At 46.1% G+C, this 21759-nt stretch overlaps 1 protein-coding gene across 1 annotated transcript; it reads right to left on the bottom strand.

Moving 5' to 3' along the window:
• Positions 1–762: 762 nt before the first annotated feature.
• Positions 763–9738, bottom strand: LOC308594564 (cytochrome P450 1A5-like). The gene is made up of 7 exons (XM_081207786.1): positions 9585–9738; positions 6112–6967; positions 4954–5080; positions 4096–4185; positions 3874–3997; positions 3286–3372; positions 763–2237 (listed from the first exon to the last, which is right to left on the bottom strand). The coding sequence occupies exons 2-7, from the start codon at positions 6946–6948 to the stop codon at positions 1949–1951; spliced, it is 1554 nt and encodes a 517-aa protein (XP_081063912.1). The 5' UTR covers positions 6949–6967; positions 9585–9738; the 3' UTR covers positions 763–1948.
• Positions 9739–21759: the final 12021 nt, after the last annotated feature.

Here is a 21759-nt window from a genome sequence, read left to right as displayed (position 1 = left end):
AGGGTTGTGACTTTTTCTTGTTTTTACTGTTTTGTAAACTGATTTGAGGCTTTTTACACTCAATTATTCCATAATATTCATACACTGCTTAATTAGTTAATTAATTAAAAGATGCTTCGTGTAAACATAACTCATATTAAATGCAGGTGATATTGATCTTAAAGTGGCCTAAACCATGAAAAAGCAGAGTTGGGTTGGATTCTAAGTCCGTTCAACCTAGTCTTGTGACCTGGCAACTTGGCAGAAGTTCTGCCTGTAGAAAGGATGGTGTAACTCAAACACTATTTAAAAAGCTTGTTTTCCTCTGCCAGGCTTTGGCCGACTGAGCCAGCAGTAGCCCCGCTGCTGAACGGAATTTGGATCTGGTGTAAATTCATGCCAGCCTGCTTTACACCAACTTCTTGTGTATAGGATCGTTACAAATAGTTTAGGTCAAGGTGGGTCTGGTTCTGTGCAATACCTTGTCACCATGTTTAAAAGGACTACGCACCAGATGAGGCACGTCTTCATTCTATATAGAGGGCTTTGCGCCATTGATCACTGAATTTCAATGTTGAGCAAAACATTAAATGTCTTCTATCGGCGTTTTTTTATATATATGTTTGTAAAACAGTTTTAGATAAACTGGAAGATTTCTTGGTGTGAGATATACATTTAATAAAATATTTTTGAGAGTTTTCTAGTTGATTTTTAATTCCTTTAAAATTATTTAAGCAGATTTTCATTTAAGCTGATCAAGCAAAGATAACTGCAAGCCTGAAATTCTTGTAGAAAGCTATTTTTATTTATACATCATCATCAGTATAAACAGCACTGTACACATATAGTGCCTGCCTAGAGTTTGGCAGCCACACATAGTTAGTCCTCACCCCCAACTGAAGGGAAGTCAGATCAGACTACCGTTTTCACATCAAAAGTGCCTGCAGAGGAAAAGGGATTTCAAGGAGGACAAGAGATGTTCTGGGACCAAGCCCCCTTTCTCTCCCTTATGTCTCTATAGATAGCCCCATAAACAGATTTCCTGTATATACCACCATTACATTTAATTTCTTTACTATTGAGTTTCTCAGTGTACAGCATCATAATACTTAACTATATGAGAATGATTCATGAAGCACAACTTGCATTTAGTAAACACAAGTGAGACCCACAACAAAATGTTGCACTTTAAAGTATATTCCTGAAGTTTTCAAGGATATTCCCTTTGTTTCTCCTTCCTAGTTTTTCAACGTGCTGTCAAAGTTCTGTGACTACTGATCAGACACTGTTCTCGTTTGTCTGTCTGTGGATTCATCAAAGATTTTCCTAAAGTTTGTGTTATTTTTGCAAACTCTTGATCCCAAACACAAGCTTGCTAGTTCTTCTCATCTTAGGCATGGCTGGTGCCATTTTGCTATGTAAGGACTCACAGTGTGAAGCTGAGTTTGCTATTAGTATATATGTGATTATCTGGTTACAATGTTCTGTTAGTAGTAAAGGTTTATAAAAGTGTGAATCCACTGCCCCTTTTAACAAGGCCTTCAGGAAGCAACATTTGATGGGTACATACATGCCTATCCACTTCCTCTTAAATGTATGTTTGTACAACAAGCATGATAACCTCTCAGTTACTTGTCTGCATCCTAGAAAGACTCTTCCATTGAAGTCTTAGTGTATGACCAAAGCCACCACAGTATTACGGTCAAATCGGAGAAGTTATTCCATGCCATACAAGCCCACCTAGGGCATACTTGGTTTCAAGTCACTTAAATGAAAATGATTACAGTGCCTCATGCCATTACCCAACCTATATAATTTGCCCACTTTTGTTATTTTGATACAGCCTCAATCCACGGTTCAGCCTGGGTGACCAACCCACTCCTAAGTCAAGCTACAGATATGGCAGGGTAGGAATCCCTCCTCCCGGTCGTCCCAATCTTCCTTTGCTCCCAGATGCCACCACTGGTTCTTAGAAACGCTGTCTAATCTGGAAATGCTCACACTCCTTGTGTTTCATTGTGAGTCCATACTGAGGGGTTAAGTCCACTGTCTTCCCGCTGCACACACTCAGCTCCAGCTTCTGAACGATGGTCGTCAAGAAAAGGAACACTTCGCCCTTGCCAACGTTCTCTCCAATGCACCTCCTCTTGCCCAGACCAAACGTCAGAACCTTTTCGCTCTCTGCTCGGTTTACTCCCGTCCCGTCAGCTGTGAGAAACCGTTCTGGGTTGAAGGCAGAAGGATCTCGCCAAAGCTTCCTGGAGAGGCAAAGAGCAGGTGTTTTAGACCAGAGGTTTCCAAACTTTTTGTGGGGCCCCACCCCCTTGGTTCCAGAAACACTTCCCCAGTGGCCCCTGCCCTACCCTCCAAAAAGCATTATTTAGAATAGTGGTTTGCACAAGCCACACAATAAAATTCAGAACAGTAACAATTAACTGCACATTTATTCAAAATACAATTAAAACTCTTCAGTTTCATTAATTCAACAAAAATGAACTAGATCCAGTGACGCCAGTTTTTCCAACTCTGTCATTTATACCTCCGGTGCCCCCATTTGCTTCTTGGTGCCCCCCAGGTAATTCCCCAAGGAACCACTAGGTTAGAGTTCCACTGCCCCATTTTGGGAACCACTGGTGTCGAAACTTTTTTCAAAGAGGGCCAGAATTGATGAAGTGAAGGGCCGTGAGAGCCAACCAAAGTTGTTGAGCTTTTTTTTTTTTAGGATTGAAGTTGTTGAGGTTTTTTTAGGAGTTTACCCCAAGAAATAAACTGCCACAATGGCCAGTTTAAACTGACCAGTAGGCCAGATTAGGCTCCCAAAACGGACTTTGGACATCCCTGGGTTAGACTCCCATTTCATATGAGGTTTGGAGAAAGCACCCATTTTGGTGTCTCCAATAGTAAATCCAGCTGCTTGAAGCTGGGAAAAGTTATAGCAGGGGAAAGGAAGCCTCTCTTTTTGGCCTGTGGGCTGTATTTCCTCGTGGACAGCCTTCCAGGGGCTTCATGCCACTGATGGCTAGGACAAAAGTGGGAAGAATAATGAATGTAACATTTATAAGTAGGCTAGTTTCTGCACACAATGACACGATCCAGCCAGGGAGAATTCAGATGGGGGGTGCAGAGGGCCAGGCTGGGAGGGCTGAGGTCCGACACCATTGGGTTACAGCCTGAGGCTTTCCATCCAGAGCCAAGTATCTCAGGGATGCAGGATTTGCACTGAGAATCAAAACCATTTATTTGGGGCAAACTGGAATACGGTAGCTCTACTCCATGCATTACAAAGCGGGTTCCAGAGATGCTTACGGATCATGGTTGACTTGCCACTGGTTGACGAAGACGCAGAGATCCTTTGGGATGTAGAAGCCGTTCAGTGCTGTGTCCCTGGTTGTGCTACAAGGAGAGGAACCAGAACACAATTTATACATACACAAGGAGCTGCAGGTGTTTAGTTCTTATGTGATAAAGGTGGCATGGGCTGAATGTAAAAATGGCTGCAATCCTAAAGCATGTATGTCTCTGGAATAAAGTATGATTAAACTTAATTCAAAGTAAGATGATTTAGAAAAGCTGACTTCAGACAAGCATGGAGGAAGTCAAGCAGTAAGTTAGGAGACAGGGCAGATTTACAAGCTGACACGATTGATGGGTCATCTTTTCAGCTGTTAATGGTACAATCCTATACATGCCTGTCTGGAAGTACCGTATATCCTATCAACTTCATTCCCAGTCCCAGGTAAGTGGGTACAGGATTGCAAGGATAAAATGGAGCAGGGAGTACTGTGTACACCACCTTGATCTCCTTGGAGGAAAGATGGGAAATAGTAAGAATAATAATAAAATATACCAGGCCAAAACTGTTCCCTTGCCAATCCTGCATTGTGCAAGCCTTACCAGTGAGGGATTGTGAAAGGCAGGAAGGAGGAATGCCTAAACATTTCCAGGATGAAAGCTTCTGTGTAGGGCAACGCGGAACGATCTGACAGCCTGGGTTTCCTTTCTCTGCCAATGGTTTGGTCTGCAGTTTCCGGAAAGAGGCAGAAAGTAAGATGGATTCAAATTTAGCCTTGGGCAAACACAGTTTTGAAACGCTTGAATTAGGAGTGCCAGGGTTACCTATTTCTTCCTGCATTTTCTTCTGGATTTCTGGAAACGTCACCAGGTACATGAGGGACCAGGAGAGAGCAGTGGTGACTGTGTCAAAACCTAGACAGGGATCAAGTGGGGAAATATTCAGCATCAGGTGCCAAACTATTGAACATTAATGCAACACATCGTCTAGGAGCCCAATTCCAAGATTCCATTCTCTGTACTGAGGTATCAAAACCATGCAGACTCTGAATTAGTTGTTAAGATACAGAGACAGGAGAGCCAATGCGTTACTTCACAAAATGGATCGGAGATCTGAAGCTACGGTTTAAAAAAAGGTAAAGGGACCCCTGACCATTAGGTCCAGTCGTGACCGACTCTGGGGTTGCACGTTCATCTCGCTTTATAGGCCGAGGGAACCGGCGTTTGTCCGCAGACAGCTTCCGGGTCATGTGGCCAGCATGACTAAGCCACTTCTGGTGAACCAGAGCAGTGCACAGAAACACTGTTTACCTTCCCACCGGAGCGGTACCTATTTATCTACTTGCACTTTGATGTGCTTTCGAACTGCTAGGTTGGCAGGAGCAGGGACCAAGCAACGGGAGCGCACCCCGTTGTGGGGATTCGAACCACCGACCTTCTGATTGGCAAGTCCTAGGCTCTGTGGTTTAGCCCACAACGCCACCCGGTTTACTGTTCTTGTATTTGGTGAATTGGTGTGAACATCGTATCAAATGATAATGACCAATGGTTGTAACTAGATAGGCTTTTGGCCTGATCCAGCAAATCTCCTCTTATGCTAAGCAGCGTGCACGATAACTTAAACGGGAGGTGGAGGAGGGAGAAGACAGTTGAAAGGTTCTCTCTAGATTAGCAGATTCTTACCAGCTCCAAAAAGATCGCTGACGATATTGACAATCTTCTGATCCGAAAGCAGGATGTTTGCATTCTCATCCAGTTTTTTTTCTTCGCAGTGGTTGATCAGGGAGTCAGTAATGTCTCGGATGTTCTCCTGAAATACAAATCCAGAAGATAACTGTCTTCCTGCAGAGCCAATCCCGGTCAGTTAGAAGACAGACATATAAAACTCCCTTATATCAGGTCAGGCTACCTGTCTATTGAGACTCACCTGGTATCTTCCCTACATACCTTCGGGCACTAGGCAAAAACATTCCTCTTCTCACAGGCCTTTAGCTAATTAAACAATTTGTGGCCTTTTAAACTATGGGGGATGTTGTTTCGATTGTTATTATGCTGTGTATTTTTGTGTTTTTTTACTGTAAAGTGCCCTGTGGTCCTTGGATGAAGGCTGGTATATAAATTTAATAAATAAAATAAACAAATAGCCCACTGTTGACTGTCAGCACTTTTCCAGGGTGTCTGGCAGATGTCTCTCCCATCACCTGCTTCCTGATCCTCTTGCTAGGATCACCAAGGATTGACCCTTCTGCAAGCAAAGTGTATGGTCTACCATGAGCTGTTACAGAATAAGCTACAAGTACAAGAGCTCATTGTAGCTCTCCTGGCTGCAGGATGCTTCAAGGCATACCAATCTTCCTAGAGCTAAGCAGGTCGAGGTCTAGACACTGCCTGCATGGGAGACCATCTGCAACCCTGTAGACACCACCCTGTTCCATAGCTGATACATGGGATGTAATTCAGATGTCAGAATATGGGCTAAATTTCATGTTGTGGTTTCTATTCTGCATGAGCCCGTTTCCTAGGCACCACATAGCTTCCTTTGCAAGTGTTAAACCACACATTGACATGCAGTCTGGTGTATCTACTGTGTGGAGATCTACGGCTCCATCAACAAATACAATCTTTTAAAGTTTGGGTGGGCAGCATGGTACTTGTTCAGATGTTGTTGGACCATGGCAGGTGAAGGGCACCCTGTTGCCTATCCCTGCAGCAGGTTATGGGCAAGCAAGTCATTGCAATGCCCTGGTCGGTCTTCTACCATGTTGGTGATGGTCCAGGAATACATGCCAGAAATCAAGGATGAAACTTTCCAAACTGAATGGTTCACACACACAAACATACCTTGTCAAAGCTCATGTAATGGTCCTTAACTATCTTCAGCACAAATGCAGTGAAGCGCTGGTTGAGGTCCTTGAAGGCCTTCATGGCACGGCTGGGAAGATACTGGAGGACAGGGATGAAGTCTGCCGGGTTCCCGGAAGCAGCCGCTGCCCCAAACTCATTGTTCAGGTTCACCAGACTGAGCAGTTCCTGGTCTTCATGGTTATAACGCTTTCCGAAGCACATGGCACAGATTACGTTGGCCACAGAGACCACAAGGTACCGGTAGGGGTCAAAGCTCTTTTTCTCATCCATCAACTCCTGGAACTTCATGACAAGGTAGTCTGCCTCTTTGGAGACGTGCTCCTCCAACAGACAAGTGGAGGACGTTGGGTTGGCAGAAGCCGAGAAGGCCTTCAGGGCATTCTGGGCCAGCTTCCTGCGCGCTCGCCACATTTCTCCTGAATCCCTGCCGAAGGTCAAGCTCTGGCCATCCCCAATGTACTGGAAGCTGTAGAGGTCAGGGCGCCCTGAGAAGTCTTCTCCTTGCTTCACCAGGGCTTGCTTGATAGTTTCAAGCCCACTCAGGACCAGCACTGGCCTTGTGCCGATATGGATCTGCATCACATCCCCGTATCTCTGGCTCATCTGAGTCAAGGCCAGGTGAGGGTTCTTCTGAAGCTCCAGGACGTTGCCGATCAGCGGGTATGCCCTCGGCCCCGGGAGCTGCTTCAGCCCCTGAGGGATCTGCTGCCGGAAGGATTTGATGGCAACCAGGAGCAGGCAGAAAAGCGCAATGGCCAGGAGGATTTCTGAAGGAGACATAATGCTGTGGCTACCCAGCAACACTGCCCTCATCTTCCTAGATTTAAGTGTCCTAATACAAGCAGAGAGAAAGAGAAGAGGGGGAGAGAAACCGCATTGTGAGTAACTTCAGGGACCAAATAGCCAATGGTTATAGCACCATCTTAACACTGCAGAAGTTGAACTGCACTTGCTTTTCGACATCAGGAGTGTTTTCAGGACTGAAATTCCTCCAAACTCAACTTTCAAGCTGAATAACGGATGGCCATCTGTCATGGATGCTTCAGTTGTGATGCCTGCACTGCAAGGGGGCTGGACTAGATGGCCCTCAGGGTACCCTCCGGTGCTGCAATTCTCTGAGCACCTGGAGGGCCAGAGGATAATTCTTCTCCTGGGGCATCCTTAGGACTGCAGCCTTGGGCAGGGTAGGGAACCTGCTTCCTTCCAGACATTGCTGAAAGATGGCTGCCATCACCCTTGACCGTTGGCCAAGCTGGCTGGGACCAAAGCCAGCTGGAGTCCCAACAACATCTCAAGGGCACCATATTCCCCACTGGTGTGAAACCAACCTCGAGAAGTTATGCAGAGTACCCTCACCCTGCCCCTCCTTAGACTGCCCACACCCATTGCCAGAGTCAAGCTCAGGCTAAACTTGTGCTCTGAGAGCCAGCATGGTACAGTGGTTAGTGCTGGACTAGGACCTGAGAAATCAGGGTTCAAATCCTCACTTGGCCATGAAGCTCACTGAACGTGACCTTGGGAATCAGTCACTGCTCCTCAGCCTAACCTACATCGCAGGGGGGTTGTAGGGATTAAATGGGGGCGGGACATGTGTGCCATCTTGAGCTCCTTGGAGAAAAGGGTGGGCTAGAAACGCAATGAAATAAAGTAAACTCAGGGGAGACACGCATGATCTGCTTCCGTTCTACATATATCTGAAGGGAAGGTGGAGAAGCTCGTTCTCTGCTGCCCCAGAGGGTAGGACCTGAACTGATGGATCTAAATTACAAGGAGGGAGATTCCAGCTAAACCTTAGGAAGAACCTGCTGAAGGTAAGAGCTGTTAGACAGCAGAACAAACTGGAAGGTAGTGGACTCTCCTTCCTTGGAGGTTTCTAAAGGGAGCTCAGATGGCCATCTATCACGGCTTACTTAGCTGTGATTCTTGCATTGCACAGGCTTGGAGGAGATGACTTTTGGGGCCTCTTCCAACCCTACAGTTCTATGATTCTGTATTTAAAATGGGAACAGCCTGTGATGGCTTTTCTATATGTCTCTATATGTTTAATCTCTTTTTATTGCAGCACAAGAGTACATTTTTTATATCCCCACATCTCTCCTTGCCTTACGGTGGTGAGAAATAATCTTGTGCGTGTACAAGCAAGGTTTTTTGTTTCAGCGCTGACAAGTACTGGGAAACCATAAGGCACTGGGAGGAGGCACACACAGAATAACAAAATGTCCCAGGATTCAAAATGACCCAGGGAGGGGGAAGGAGGACTTCGGTGCTCACCTGAAGACTGTGTTGTGTCACCATCCAACATGTGCCCGTGACACACACACAAAAAGAGCACAAAATTTCATAACTTCAACAGCCACATCTTCCCACCAGTTACAGATAGGTAGCCGTGTTGGTCTGCCATAGTCAAAATAAAAAATTCCTTCCAGTAGCACCTTAAAGACCAACTAAGTTAGTTCTTGGTATGAGCTTTCGTGTGCATGCACACTTCTTCAGATACTAAGTTAGTTCTTGATATGAGCTTTCGTGTGCATGCACACTTCTTCAGATACTAAGTTAGTTCTTGGTATGAGCTTTCGTGTGCATGCACACTTCTTCAGATACTAAGTTAGTTCTTGGTATGAGCTTTCGTGTGCATGCACACTTCTTCAGATACTGAAGACGTGTGCATGCACACGAAAGCTCATACCAAGAACTAACTTAGTTGGTATTTAAGGTGCTACTGGAAGGAATTTTTTATCTTCCCACCAGCAATTCATTTTGTGCTGGGGAAATGTGATTTCCCCCAAGACCAGGCTTGCAGGCTGTAGCAAGGACAGAACCTCCAGATCATGCATACATGGAAAAGCATTCATACATTCCCTGAGGAAAGGCACCATCTAAAAAAAAATCTCTCTTAAAAATGATTACATAGCATGTGGTAGGTCTTTTTAAAAATAGGGGTGCAGCAGGGACAGGCTCACAGCTGATCTGAGGCATCCACCAGGCTTGTTCTGAGTGGCATCTAGAAGGCATTCTGTGCATGCTCAGGGGCATTTTTTGTCAAACCTCCTCTGAATCAATAAGGGCTTACACACACACACAGCCAACGTTTGCAGGGCGTTAGACTACATGACCCTTTGAGATCCCTTCCAACTCTACAATGCTATGATTCTATGATTTCAGTTCTGCAGCAAAAAAAAATAAAAAAAAAATGTGAGTGCAACATATAATCATTGCGGGTTAGGAATAACCAGCTCCCTCTTAAACAAAAAGTTCTAATAGCAATTGTTTTGCCTAGAAAGACGACCCAGAGAAAAGGTAAATTGGCCACAGGCAAAAAAAGGTCCTTCCCATCCGCAGGTAAGCGTCCATGCACACATTCATACGTGCAAGGAAGATCTGACCCGTTTTCCAGGTCAAGCACTGGGGCTGGAAGAGGAGGAGAAGCCCCCTTGGAGTGCTCAGCTCACCGATCAGAAGTTTCAGCTTGTCTCCACCGCTCCGTTCAGACCAACTTTGCCCGCGATGCCCACTTTGGCTCCGGATGGGATGCCTTCACTCGCCTCCTCCTCCGAACACGCTCCCCGAAGCACCGCTTTCGGCTCGCTTTATAAGCACCTCCTCGGGCTCTGATTGGCCGGCAGCCCTCGGGTCACGTGGACGCAGCGAAAAACTTTGTTTTGCCCGGTTCCTCGCAACCCTTTGCGCGCTCGCGCCAGGGAAGCCGACCCGCTGCGCTCCGACACTCGCTGCCCAGGAGCTGCGCCCCGACGGCGGGGTCTTAAGTCCTGAGCCCCCTGGCCCCGGCTGCAGACAATGGGAATAAGTTAAAAGGAACCATTGATTGATTTTATTGCTTTTCAACATATTGGGAACACAGAAAACAAATTCCCCCATTCGCCTCCCAGTCTATCAAATCCTGCCGTAGCCTTGTTCGCGCGCTCAGCGAATGCCGGTCATCAGAATGTCCCTTAGAGCATTCCACGCGCTCAGTTTTATGATTTCATTATTAAATGCATATTTTAAAAAAAGACTACCCAAGTATTCCAGCCAAAGGAAGGAAGCAATTGAGGAGATATGGTCAAGTGGAAAGTAAGGAGACGAAAGGGATAAAGGGGAATATTAAAAGAAACTTGTGCAAACGAGGCAATAAGGCAGGATTCCAAGATCTTTTTATACGTTTATTGTGGGGAGAGAAAGGAGCAGGGAGGCAGCGCTGCTGGCTAACTGGAAGATGGCCAACTAAGTTTTATTCTATGCCTCCCCTCCAAAGGAGTCCCCCCCACTCCCCATACTGGACTCCCCATCTGAGGAGCAGCTCCGGTTTCCCCTGGATGGAGGCCAGAATGCAGAGTTCCAGCTGGAACGGGCCTTGCTGTAGGTGTGTTTCCGAGCATACAGTGGGTAAAAAGCTCCCTTTTCATGTGGATTGGGCTGCTCTAGAATGCTGGAGACAGAAACCCCACTGCAGAAATAGTAATGGGTCTTTGACATCCTATGCAGTCCTTTTATCTGTGGACAAGACTTTTTATGCGCATGATTGAGCTCCTGTCGCTGATATGAAGGCAGGGGCAGAACTTCCATATTGTCTTAACAAAATAAAATAAATAAAATAAAAATAAAAAATTACTTCCAGTAGCACCTTAGAGACCAACTAAGTTAGTTATTGGTATGAGCTTTCACGAAGAAGTGTGCATGCACATGAAATATCATACCAATTACTAACTTAGTTGGTCTCTAAAGTGCTACTGGAATGAATTTTTGTTTGTTTGTTTGTTTGTTTCGACTACAGCAGACCAACACGGCTACCTACCTGTATCCATATTGTCTTCTTTGTTTGTGGTGTCAAGAAAGTTCACGCATTCAGCTGCCCCTCCTCTAGTGGACAATGGTCTGGAGCTGATAAATCACTTGGATGTCCCAAGGATCCTTCAAGAGTTGCACTGGTGGCCACTTTGCTTCCAGGCAGAATTCAAAGCATAGGTGATTAGCTACTAAAGACCTACCTGTCTTAGGGCCCAGGACACCTCAGGGACTGCTTCTTCCCCTACCATCTTCTCCACTCTTTACTCATCAGAAGGCCCTACTCTGCATTCTTCTTCTTCTTCTTCTTTGGCAATCACTTGTAGCCAAGTAAGATGGTCTTCCATGAAAACGGTCTTAACAGTGAGCCCGTAAGTGACTGTGGAGGCCAATTCTGGATCCACATGTCTTTCCATAGTGGGGACATAGGTTTCCAGGTGGGAGCTGATCACAGTGAGGGCGATCAAATGTGCCAAACGTGCCTTCCTCTTAACATGTTTTCCCCTTTCATCCTGAGTTCGAGTGTCTTCAAAGCCCATGACACCTTTGGTAAAGGCTGTTCTCCAACTGGAGCGCTCGCAGGCAAGTGTTTCCCAGTTGTCAGTGTTTATACTACATTTTTTTAGATTTGCCTTGAGACAGTCTTCAAACCTCTTTTGTTGACCACCAGCATTACGCTTTCCATCTTTATGTTCAGAATAGAGAAGTTGCTTTGGAAGACGATCATCAGGCATCCAAACAACATGACCAGTCCAATCAAGTTGATGTTGAAGAATCATTGCTTTGACACTGGTGATCTTTGCCTCTTCCAGTACAATGGCATTAGTTCGCCTCTCTTCCCAAGTGATGTGTAAATTTTTTTTGAGACACCATTGATGGAATCTTTCGAGGAGTTGGAGATGGCGTTTATAAGTGGTCCATGTTTCACAAGCACACAGCAAGGGTGGTAGTACGAGGGCGGGGGCATGGCTGGGGGGCATGGCTGAGTGGGACAAGAGACAGAGCCTTCTTGGTGACTACACCCAGGCTGTGGAACAGTTTGGCCTTCCAAACAGAGTTGGCCATTTCCAGGGCTGGCCCTGCCTTAGGCAAGCCTGCCCTCCTCCCAAGTCATCTCACCACCCTGGTCATTTCCTACTGTTGGAGAGCAGAGCTATGCCTGCCACAACCCTGCAATGGGAACCTAAGCTGTGGGAAAGGCAGTGTGGTATAGTGGTTAGAGCGTAGGGCTAAGACCTGGGTTCAAATCCCTGATGGCTTGCTGCGTGTGGCTTGGACCAGCCACTGACCGGTAGCCTAACTCAGGGGTCTTCAACTGGTGGGTCGGGACCCACTCGTGGACGGTGGCCCGATCCAAGACGGGACGCAGCAGGGCCACACCGCCATGCGAAAGCACAGGGAGATCTTGAGAAAGGGTCAAGTGGGTCCTGGGTCTGAAAAGGTGGACGGGCACCTGGCCTCGCCTACTTCGCGGGGTTGTCGTTGCAGGATGAAAGGGGGAGAACCACGCGCGCCCCCCCCCCCTTGAGCTCCTTGGAGAAGATCGCGTGCTGGCGGTGCGCAAAGAGCCACGTGCGCGCTAAGCAAGCCTGGCGGATCGGGGACGCGGCGGCGAGCGCGGAAGTGCCCCGGGAGCGCGCCCGGCCTCGCGTGAGAAGGCGGCGCGGCAGGCGGGCGCGCCTCGGCCTCGCTCCCTTTCCTTGGAAACAAACTCGGGAAGCGATCCGGGAAAGGGGCGGCTCCGACCCCTTCCGAGAAGGCGGCGGGCCCGGCTGGCGTGACAAGGGGCGCGCAAGTGGCACGGCAGGCAGATCGCGCGCGGAGATAAGCAACCCCAGGGAGGAGGCAGCGGCGCCCGGAGCGAAGCGCCCAGGCGCAACTTTTCGTGGGGGGGGGGAACGACCCCTTAGTCCCCATAAATCCAGCCCCCGCCCACATAAGAAGCACTCAGCATAGCGGCTTGAACGAAGGTGATAGCTCGATGAAATTCAAGAGAGCGGCAATTAATTGCACATTTATTCCAAGCCCAATTAAAACTATTCACGTGAATTAATTCAACCACGGTGATGAACTTGACCCAGGGTAATCAGCTGCGCAACGCCCGTCAGTCCATCCACCTCCAGCGCCCCTACCCGCCCCCCGCCTCTTGCATAGCTGTCAACTTTTCCCTTTTCTTGCGAGGAATCCTATTCGGAATAAGGGAATTTCCCTTTAAAAAATGGGAAACGTTGACAGCTATGGCCTCTTGGCGCCCACTCTGGAGTAACCCCGTCCCAGCGGGAGCTACCTCCCACTTTGGGAACCCCTGGTTTGAAATAGTAAAAAATTAGTTTCAAAGCAGCAGTAAAGCAAATGGCCAGATTAAAAACGCCTGTCGACACCCTACATGTCTGAATTGGCTTCCCTAAACAAAAATGTCTAGGCAGGCACCAAAAAGAGGACAGTAATGGCGCCTGCCTGCCTGGTGTCAACTGGCAGGGAGTTCCAAAGAACCGCTCTGCTCATAGATTTCAATCCTGCCTTTACTAAGAACCAAAGGCATAAATTTCTGAAAGCATCACGTTAGGTTCCCCTCCCACTTCCTAAAAGCAGCTTCCATCACTTATGCGATTTTTGTCTTAATTTCAGGGTTGTGGGTTCAAGCCCCACCGTGGGTGAAAGATTTCTACATCGCAGGGGGGTTGACACTAGGAGTTCCTTCCAGCTCTACAGTTTTATGGCTTTTTGATTATTTTAACCTCCTTTCAAATAATTGCCTTTTGTTTTACTAGTTCAAAATGTGGAACATTTTTTTAAAAAACCACAGAACCATGCCACCGTTGGCATACCTCTAGCAATAAAGAAAAATGGAAACAATAATATTGCCTTTTGGCGATTGTCCTTCTAAAATGAAAGAAAAAGAAGCATGAGAAAAATAAAAGCATTTTTTTGGGGGGGGGGTCACGAAATCGAACATTTTTTGAGTAATCCTGCCCATCTTAAAAGCGCATGTCTTCCCAGGGGTGCCGTGAGTTCAGAGGCATTTGCTGGCAGGGAAAACTACACGGGATTGCTGCCCTAAAGCTGCTTACTTGTTGGTAAGAGCCAGTAAATTTACTGGAACTTGCTTCTGTGTGAGAGCACCTGTAATTGCTCGATATTAATCTCAACAGGGGTCAAACATATGTTGGAAATGTAAAGAAAAGGAAGGGACCTTTTACCATATGTGGTGGGAATGCAGAGAAATTAAAAAATTCTGGGAAATGATATATAATGAGTTGAAGAAGATGTTCAAAATAACATTTATTTAAAAAAAACCAGAGGCATTTTTGTTAGGGATTGTAGGACAAGACCTGCCAAGGAAAAGAAACAATTTATTTCTGTATGCTACAACAGCGGCAAGAGTCTTGATTGCACAAGGATGGAAGAATGAGGAAACCCCGACAAAAGAACAGTGGCAAGAGAAATTGATGAACTATGCAGAACTGGTGAAACTGACATGCAAATTACGAGACAAGGACAACTGTAGCTTCAAAGAAGGAACCCTTCACAATTTTTTTAAAAAGACAACAAAATGAATTGGACTCCTTGGCAGGTTTTGAATAAACATACACAAATTCATTGAGGGATCACATAGAATAATATAAGGATGTATACAGTTTTATAATATGCAGAAGTTAACATTGGATGAGAAATAAGAGAAAGGAGTCGTAGGGGGGGGGTTGTTGGGGAAGTGGGAGGGGAAAAATGTGGGGGGGGATAATGAAGATGATTTGTTTTGATAATTTGCTATGTTGAAATTGTTAATTTTTTTAAAAAAAGATATTAATCTCAACAGGAGAGATAATTTAAGCACATGTAGGACTCTCTCATCAAAACCGTTGGGACTTCTAAGTGCTATACTGTACACCTCAGCCCTGTCTATCCACCTGTCTATCTGCCCATTCATACTCAGGAGTAAGTCAGGCTGAATTCAGTGGGACTTGCTCCCAGGAAAGCATGCATAGAGTTGCAGCCTGACTAGCCCAAGTCTGTAGTTTGGATAGCTGACATCAACGTGCTGTTTTGTAAAGCCCATTTGATCTCCGCAGGTGTGCAGTGGCGTAGCGTGGGTTGTCAGCACCCGGGGCAAGGCAAGTAATTTGCGCCCCCTAACCCGTGGATTTGCGCCCCCTAACCCGTGGATTTGCGCCCCCTAACCCTAACCCCCAGATGTTGAGCCCGGTGCGGCCGGCCCCCCCTGCACCCCCCACGCTACGCCACTGCAGGTGTGGAATTGATTTGAGAATGAATGAATGAATGAACTGGAGGATATTGCTTGGCTCCGCAATAAGAATCTGCAGCAGCTTACAGGATGAAGTCGTCACCTCTAGCCCAGTCCTGGTGCTGAAGGCTGTGCTGCGTGGCCTTGATGCGGGGAGCACTTTGCCCGCCTTGGTTCTCCCTAAGGCCAACAGCCCCTCCCTGGTCCTGCCTCCTGCTCCACTCCTCTCACGCGATGTCCTGTCCCGAACGTGACCTCCCCGGCCCCAAGGACCATTCCCCCTTCCCCCCAGTCCCTGTTTGCGTTTGCACGGGAAACCTGATGAACGGCAGCCAAACGCCTTCTCACGCAAACCAGGGCAAACTTTAACCCGAGGGTGAGGGGGGCGGACTGTGGCCTCTAAGAACTGGAATGCTGCCTGATAAACTTTGACCCCTGGGCCAGCCCTGGCAGACCTAGAGGCTCTGCTCTCTCCTCCAGGTCCCAAACTGCTCGGGCTGCATTCTTCTGATTCTACAGCCCCCAAACCACCATCAGAGATCAATGCCTTTCTGCTAGGGTGGAAATAGTTTTTTTGATGAAGTAATTAAAAACAAACAAACATAGTTTTGATTAAATATACTGTTGGTTATCATGATTGATATACCTTTAAATGATACCACAACAGGAATAGGGAACCTGTGAACCCCCCTCCCAGTTTGCTGGCCTCCAGCTCCCATCAGCACAGCCAATAAGGACAGAAGAATTAAAGGCCCGTGCAGTCCAGGCCCCTCTTCTCACAGTGGCCAACCAGTTGGGCCAAAGGGGAGTCCACAAGCAGGACACAAGAGCACTCTGCCCACTTGTGGCCCCCTCCAGCTGGTACTCGAGGGCATACGGCCTCCGACAGTGGAGGTCAAATACAGCCATTGCGGCCAGTAGGCATTCCTGTGAACTCAGTCCTCCCATGCTTCTAAAGCAGAAGAGCATAAACAGAGCCCTGCTGGATCCGGCCATGACCCACCAGGTCCAGGATCCTGTTCTCACTGTGGCCAGCCAGGTTTTAAAATTTTATTTTTTCATCGCATTTTTCTCCATGGTTTCCCCTTTCCTTATTTAATCCCTACAGGTAGGTTAGGCTGAGAATCAGTTGTCTGGTCCCATGGCTGAGTGCAGATTTGAACCCTGGTCTCCCAGGTCCTAGTTGAACACTCAGACCCCTACACCACAGCAGCATTCTCCTGCTTGTGTTCCCCAGCATACTGCCTCTGACACTGCAAGTAGCACACAGTTAATAGGATGTCAGGTAGCAATGAATAGCCTTGTCTGCCATGAATTTATCTAACACAGGCATAGGCAAGCTCCGGCCCTCCAGATGTTTGGGACTACAATTCCCATCATCCCTGACCACTGGTCCTGTTAGCTAGGGATGATGGGAATTGTAGTCCCAAATATCTGGAGGGCTGGAGTTTGTGTACGCCTGATCTAACCCCTCTTCAAAGTCACTCTTGGCAGGCATCAGGACATCTTGCAGAAGTGAGTTCCATCGTTCCATGGTGTGCTGTGTTAAGGACTTTGTCTCTTTGGACTCTTTCTCCATTCAGCCTCATTTAATGGCTAGCTTCAGTGGCTACAATCCTGCACACACTTAACTGGTTTGGAGCAGGCCTCGTTGAACAGTGGGGATTCCTTTCTGAGCAAACATGCCAGCTGTTTGTAAGTGGCTCCCTTGTGTCTATCTCATGATCTCTGCCAAAGCGAGAGAGGCTGCTTGTTCCCAGGGTTAATGAGGTCAAGATATCAGCCTTGCGTGCCAGGCAGTGGCTGAGTCTCACACACCTGAACACACCCTGCTTCCAGAACCTGTTCATGTTAGCACCAGATGAAAGGGACAGAAGAACTGTCTACTTGCACTTTGATGTGCTTTCGAACTGCTAGGTTGGCAGGAGCAGGGACCGAGCAACGGGAGCTCACCCCGTTGTGGGGATTCGAACCACCGACCTTCTGATCAGCAAGTCCTAGGCTCTGTGGTTTAACCCACAGCACCACCCACGTCCCTTTACAAGAAAGGAGATTCCAACTAAACATTGGGAAGAACTTTCTGAGAGTAAAAGCTGTTTGACAGTGGAACAGACTCCATCAGAAGGTTGGATGGCCATCTGTCATGGATGCTTTAGTCGAGATTCCTACATTGCCGGGGGTTGGAATAGAGGAACCTCAGGGTACCTTCCAACTATGAGTCTATGAATGCACGTTGTGATATAACCACACTTTAAATAAACAGGGCAAATGCTCAATAAAACCAAGATACTGTTTAACCTCCTTGTAAGCTTGGGACGCGGGTGGCGCTGTGGGTTAAACCACAGAGCCTAGGGCTTGCCGATCAGAAGGTCGGTGGTTCGAATCCCCACGACGGGGTGAGCTCCCGTTGCTTGGTCCCTGTTCCTACCAACCTAGCAGTTCGAAAGCACACCAGTGCAAGTAGATAAAGAGGAACAGCTCCGGCGGGAAGGTAAACGGCGTTTCCATGGGCTGCTTTGGTTCGCCAGAAACAGCTTAGTCATGCTGGCCACATGACCCGGAAGCTGTACGCCGGCTCCCTTGGCCAATAAAGCGAGATGAGCGCTGCAACCCCAGAGTCGGTCACGACTGGACCTAATGGTCAGGGGTCCCTTTCTTGTAACTTGAAGCCATTGGTTCAGTTCCTCTCCTCTGGAGCAGCGGAAAACAATCTTGCTCCATCTTCCATGTGACAGCCCTTCAGATATTTGAAGATTGTTATCGTATCTCCTCTCACTCTCCTCCTTTCCAGGCTAAACATACCCAACTTCCTCAACCATTCCTCATAAGGATTGGTTTCTATGCCCTTGATCATCTTGGGTGCCCTTTTCTGCATACATTCCAGCTTGTCAATATCCTTCTTAAATTGTGGCGCCCAGAACTGTACTGATTGGACCATAAGAGTTTAAGGAGAGCCCTGCTGGATCAGACCAATGGCCCGTCTAGTCCAGCATTCTGTTCTCACAGTGGATGACCAGATCCTCAGTGGGAAACTCACAAGCAGGATTCAAGCACAGTAGTGCTCTCCATGGGCATAGCCAAGGATAGGCAGGAGGGGCAGCTGCCCACCCTAAATCAAATACCGTATTTTTTACTCTATAAGACTCACTTTTTCCCTCCTAAAAAGTAAGGGGAAATGTGTGTGCGTCTTACGGAGCGAATGCAGGCTGCACAGCTATCCCAGAAGCCAGAACAGCAAGAGGGACTGCTGCTTTCACTGCACAGCGATCCCTCTTGCTGTTCTGGCTTCTGGGATTCAGAATATTTTTTTTCTTGTTTTCCTCCTCCAAAAACTAGGTGCATCTTGTGGTCTGGTGTGTCTTATAGAGCGAAAAATACGGTAAATAAATAGAAATACTTAACTAACAGCTCAGTTCTGCCCCTCCCCTAACATAAGGCCTGCCCCCAACACAAATCCTGGCTACGCCCATGATGTTCTCCCCTCATTCCAGCAGCTGCTATTCACAAGCATTTCTTTCTTTTTAAATTTTTTATTTCGGGATTTTTACATACATTATATTATCTCTTTCCAGTTTTTTAAAATTCCCTGGTCAATTCCCCCCCCCCCTCTCCAATATCCATTGGAAGGGTTCAAACAATTATCCTCAGCCACAGGCATAGTGTCTTTAGTTTCCACCGGATGTCTTTTTCACAAGCATTTCTTAGCCATCATGGCTAACAGCCTTCCACCATCTTTGATCTGATCCTCTTTTAAAGCCCTCCAAATTGGTGGTCATCACTGCCTCCTGTGGAGTTCCAGCGTTCAGCTGTGTGTGTGTGTGTGTGTGTGTGTGTGTCCCGTAAATCTTCAGCCATTGGATGCCTGAGCTCCAGTTGTTATGCAAGAGGGAGAGAAACTGTTCTCTATGGACCTTCTCCATGTCATGAATGATTTTATATACTTCTTTTACACACTTCCATCTTACTCGCCTTTCCTCAGAACTGAAAAGCTACCCAAAGTTGCAACCTTCCTCATGGGGGAGTTGCTCCATCCCCTCACTCAGTTTGGTGACCATTCATTCAGATTTCTTTTACATAGCTGCTTGCATGCCATTCATTCATCCCACACTTTCCAGAGAATTTCTCTGTCATTTTCCAAACCACAAGAAATGGCAATGTTATGCTAGGGTGACAGTGTGCTTTAATCCTCTTTCAGCACACAAACTGAGAGTTCTGGTAAGCGCTTTAATCCTGCCCTAAAAACACTGACAGCCTGGAGGTTTCTCTGATGCCAGGAGTGGACTGATCTGCATCAACAAGGTAGCTGCCAAAATGAAGGGCTGTAGCCAGCTAAGTTCTACTTGGAGTAGACCCATTGAAATTAATTAGGCTATATAGAAGGAATAAAACTGGGACAAAGAGCCTACAAAGTTAAAGCCTTTGCAGATGATTTTAAAAACCCCCGAAAACTCATTAAAGTCTATTTTAGGAACATAGGAGAAAATGAATGAATAAGGTCACATATCTGGTTTCAAAATTAATAAAGAGAAGACTAAACTAATGGTAAAAATCTGGACACACAAGAAAAAACAGAGCTAGAAAAAGCGACAGGGTTAAAAGTGACCAATAAGGCCAAGTATCTGGGTATCTGGATCACCATGAAAAATATTAATCTTTACAAAGACAACTATGTAAGGGTCTGGAGTGATATAAAAAAAGAGTTGGAATCCGGGAACAGACTTAAACTTATCACTATGGGGAAGAATTTCAACAATTAAAATGGTTGTCCTCCCAAAAATGATGTTTCTTTTTCAATCTATTCCAATAATTAATGAACTCAATTGTTTCAAAGAATTTGGCAAGGCAAAAAACCCAGAATAAAAATTAAATTATTGACAGATTCTAAGGATAGAGGTGGTTTTGCACTCCCTGATCTAAAATTGTACTATGAAGCTGCCTGCCTGGTTTGGTTGAAAGAATGGATGATCCTAAAAAATACTAAGATACTTGATATAGAGGGGTGCAATAATAGAGTAGGATGGCATGGATATTTGGGATACAATAAAATCAAAATACACAAAGGATTTCTCAACCATATCATCAGAAAAGCACTATACAAAGTTTGGGACAGAAATTGCTGCTGGAACCGAAAACCCCCTATTTGTTATCACCAATGGAGGAGGTGACGGTGAAAAGGAAGAATATAGATACCAACTGGCAGATGTAAAGATAAAAGAAAATAACCAATTAAAATTGAAAAAATATGATACAGTGGTACTTCGGGTTACATACGCTTCAGGTTACATATGCTTCAGGTTACAGACTCCGCTTACCCAGAAATAGTACCTCGGGTTAAGAAATTTGCTTCAGAATGAGAACAGGAGGCCCCATTAGCTAAAGTGGTGCTTCAGGTTAAGAACAGTTTCAGGTTAAGAACGGACCTCCGGAACAAATTAAGTACTTAACCAGAGGTACCACTGTATACTCAAACATACTGGGCTAAGTTGGCTACAGTATCATCAATTAAATGGCATCTTTGAGGATGATAAAAAAACAACAAAAGGATTCGACAATGAAATATCTCAAACAACAGTTATCCAAAACTTATCCAAAATGTACAAGTTATTATTAAATTGGCATTTAAAAGATTTAATGGTAAAATGGGCCCGGGACTTTGGATATAAAATAGATTTAGAGAAATGGGAAAATCTTTGGAAATATGACATCAAGTTCACAGCCTGCTATTTAATTTAAATTTTTTTTAAAATGATGTATAGGTGGTACCTCACTCCATCAAAATTGACGAAAATGAATAAAAAACACAGTAGTAAGTGCTGGAGGTGCAATCACAAGGATGGGAATATATTCCACATGTGATGGACGTGTCCCAGAATGGAAGTATTTTGGGACATGATATATGAAGAATTAAAAAAGATGTTAAGATACACCTTTACAAAAAACAAAAACCCAGAACTATTATTCTTAGGTTTATTCACAACAGACATCCCAAAAGATAATAAAGGATTTTTTCTATATGCAATAACGGCCACCAGGATAGTGACTGCAAAATATTGGAAACGCAACATAATCCCAACAAAAGAAGAATGGTTATTAAAATTAAGCGAATACCTCAAACTGGTGAAATTAACGGAAATAGTAAGAAACCATCCAAGTGAAAAAATCAGGAGAGAATGGGATGTCTTTACAAATTATATGAAGAAAGTCGGTTCCCAAAATTATAATTGGCATGGTCTTGACTAAGAATTCCACAGCCAAACAAATAGTTTATGGTGTTGGAGGAGACTCTTGAGAGTCCCATGGACTGCAAGAAGATCAAACCTATCCATTCTTAAGGAAATCAGCCCTGAGTGCTCACTGGAAGGACAGATCCTGAAGCTGAGGCTCCAATACTTTGGCCACCTCATGAGAAGAGAAGACTCCCTGGAAAAGACCCTGATGTTGGGAAAGATGGAGGGCACAAGGAGAAGGGGACGACAGAGGACAAGATGGTTGGACAGTGTTCTTGAAGCTACCAGTTTGACCAAACTGCGGGAGGCAGTGGAAGATAGGAGTGCCTGGCGTGCTCTGGTCCATGGGGTCACGAAGAGTCGGACACGGCT

The sequence above is a fragment of the Podarcis bocagei genome, assembly GCF_964188305.1.
Source record: "Podarcis bocagei genome assembly, chromosome: 9".
Classification (NCBI taxonomy): Eukaryota; Metazoa; Chordata; class Lepidosauria; order Squamata; family Lacertidae; genus Podarcis; species Podarcis bocagei.
Note: the sequence above shows the minus strand (reverse complement) of the source record. Positions and strands in the feature narration are given on the sequence as shown.

Excerpts from the sequence above, each read along its gene's own strand:
- LOC308594564 (XM_081207786.1), bottom strand. The coding sequence starts at position 6,948 with ATGAGGGCAGTGTTGCTGGGTAGCCACAGCATTATGTCTCCTTCAGAA. Across the intron at positions 4,186-4,953 it reads CAGCGATCTTTTTGGAGCTG|GTTTTGACACAGTCACCACT; the intron begins GTAAGAATCTGC and ends ATCCCTGTCTAG. Across the intron at positions 3,998-4,095 it reads GAAAATGCAGGAAGAAATAG|ACCAAACCATTGGCAGAGAA; the intron begins GTAACCCTGGCA and ends CGGAAACTGCAG.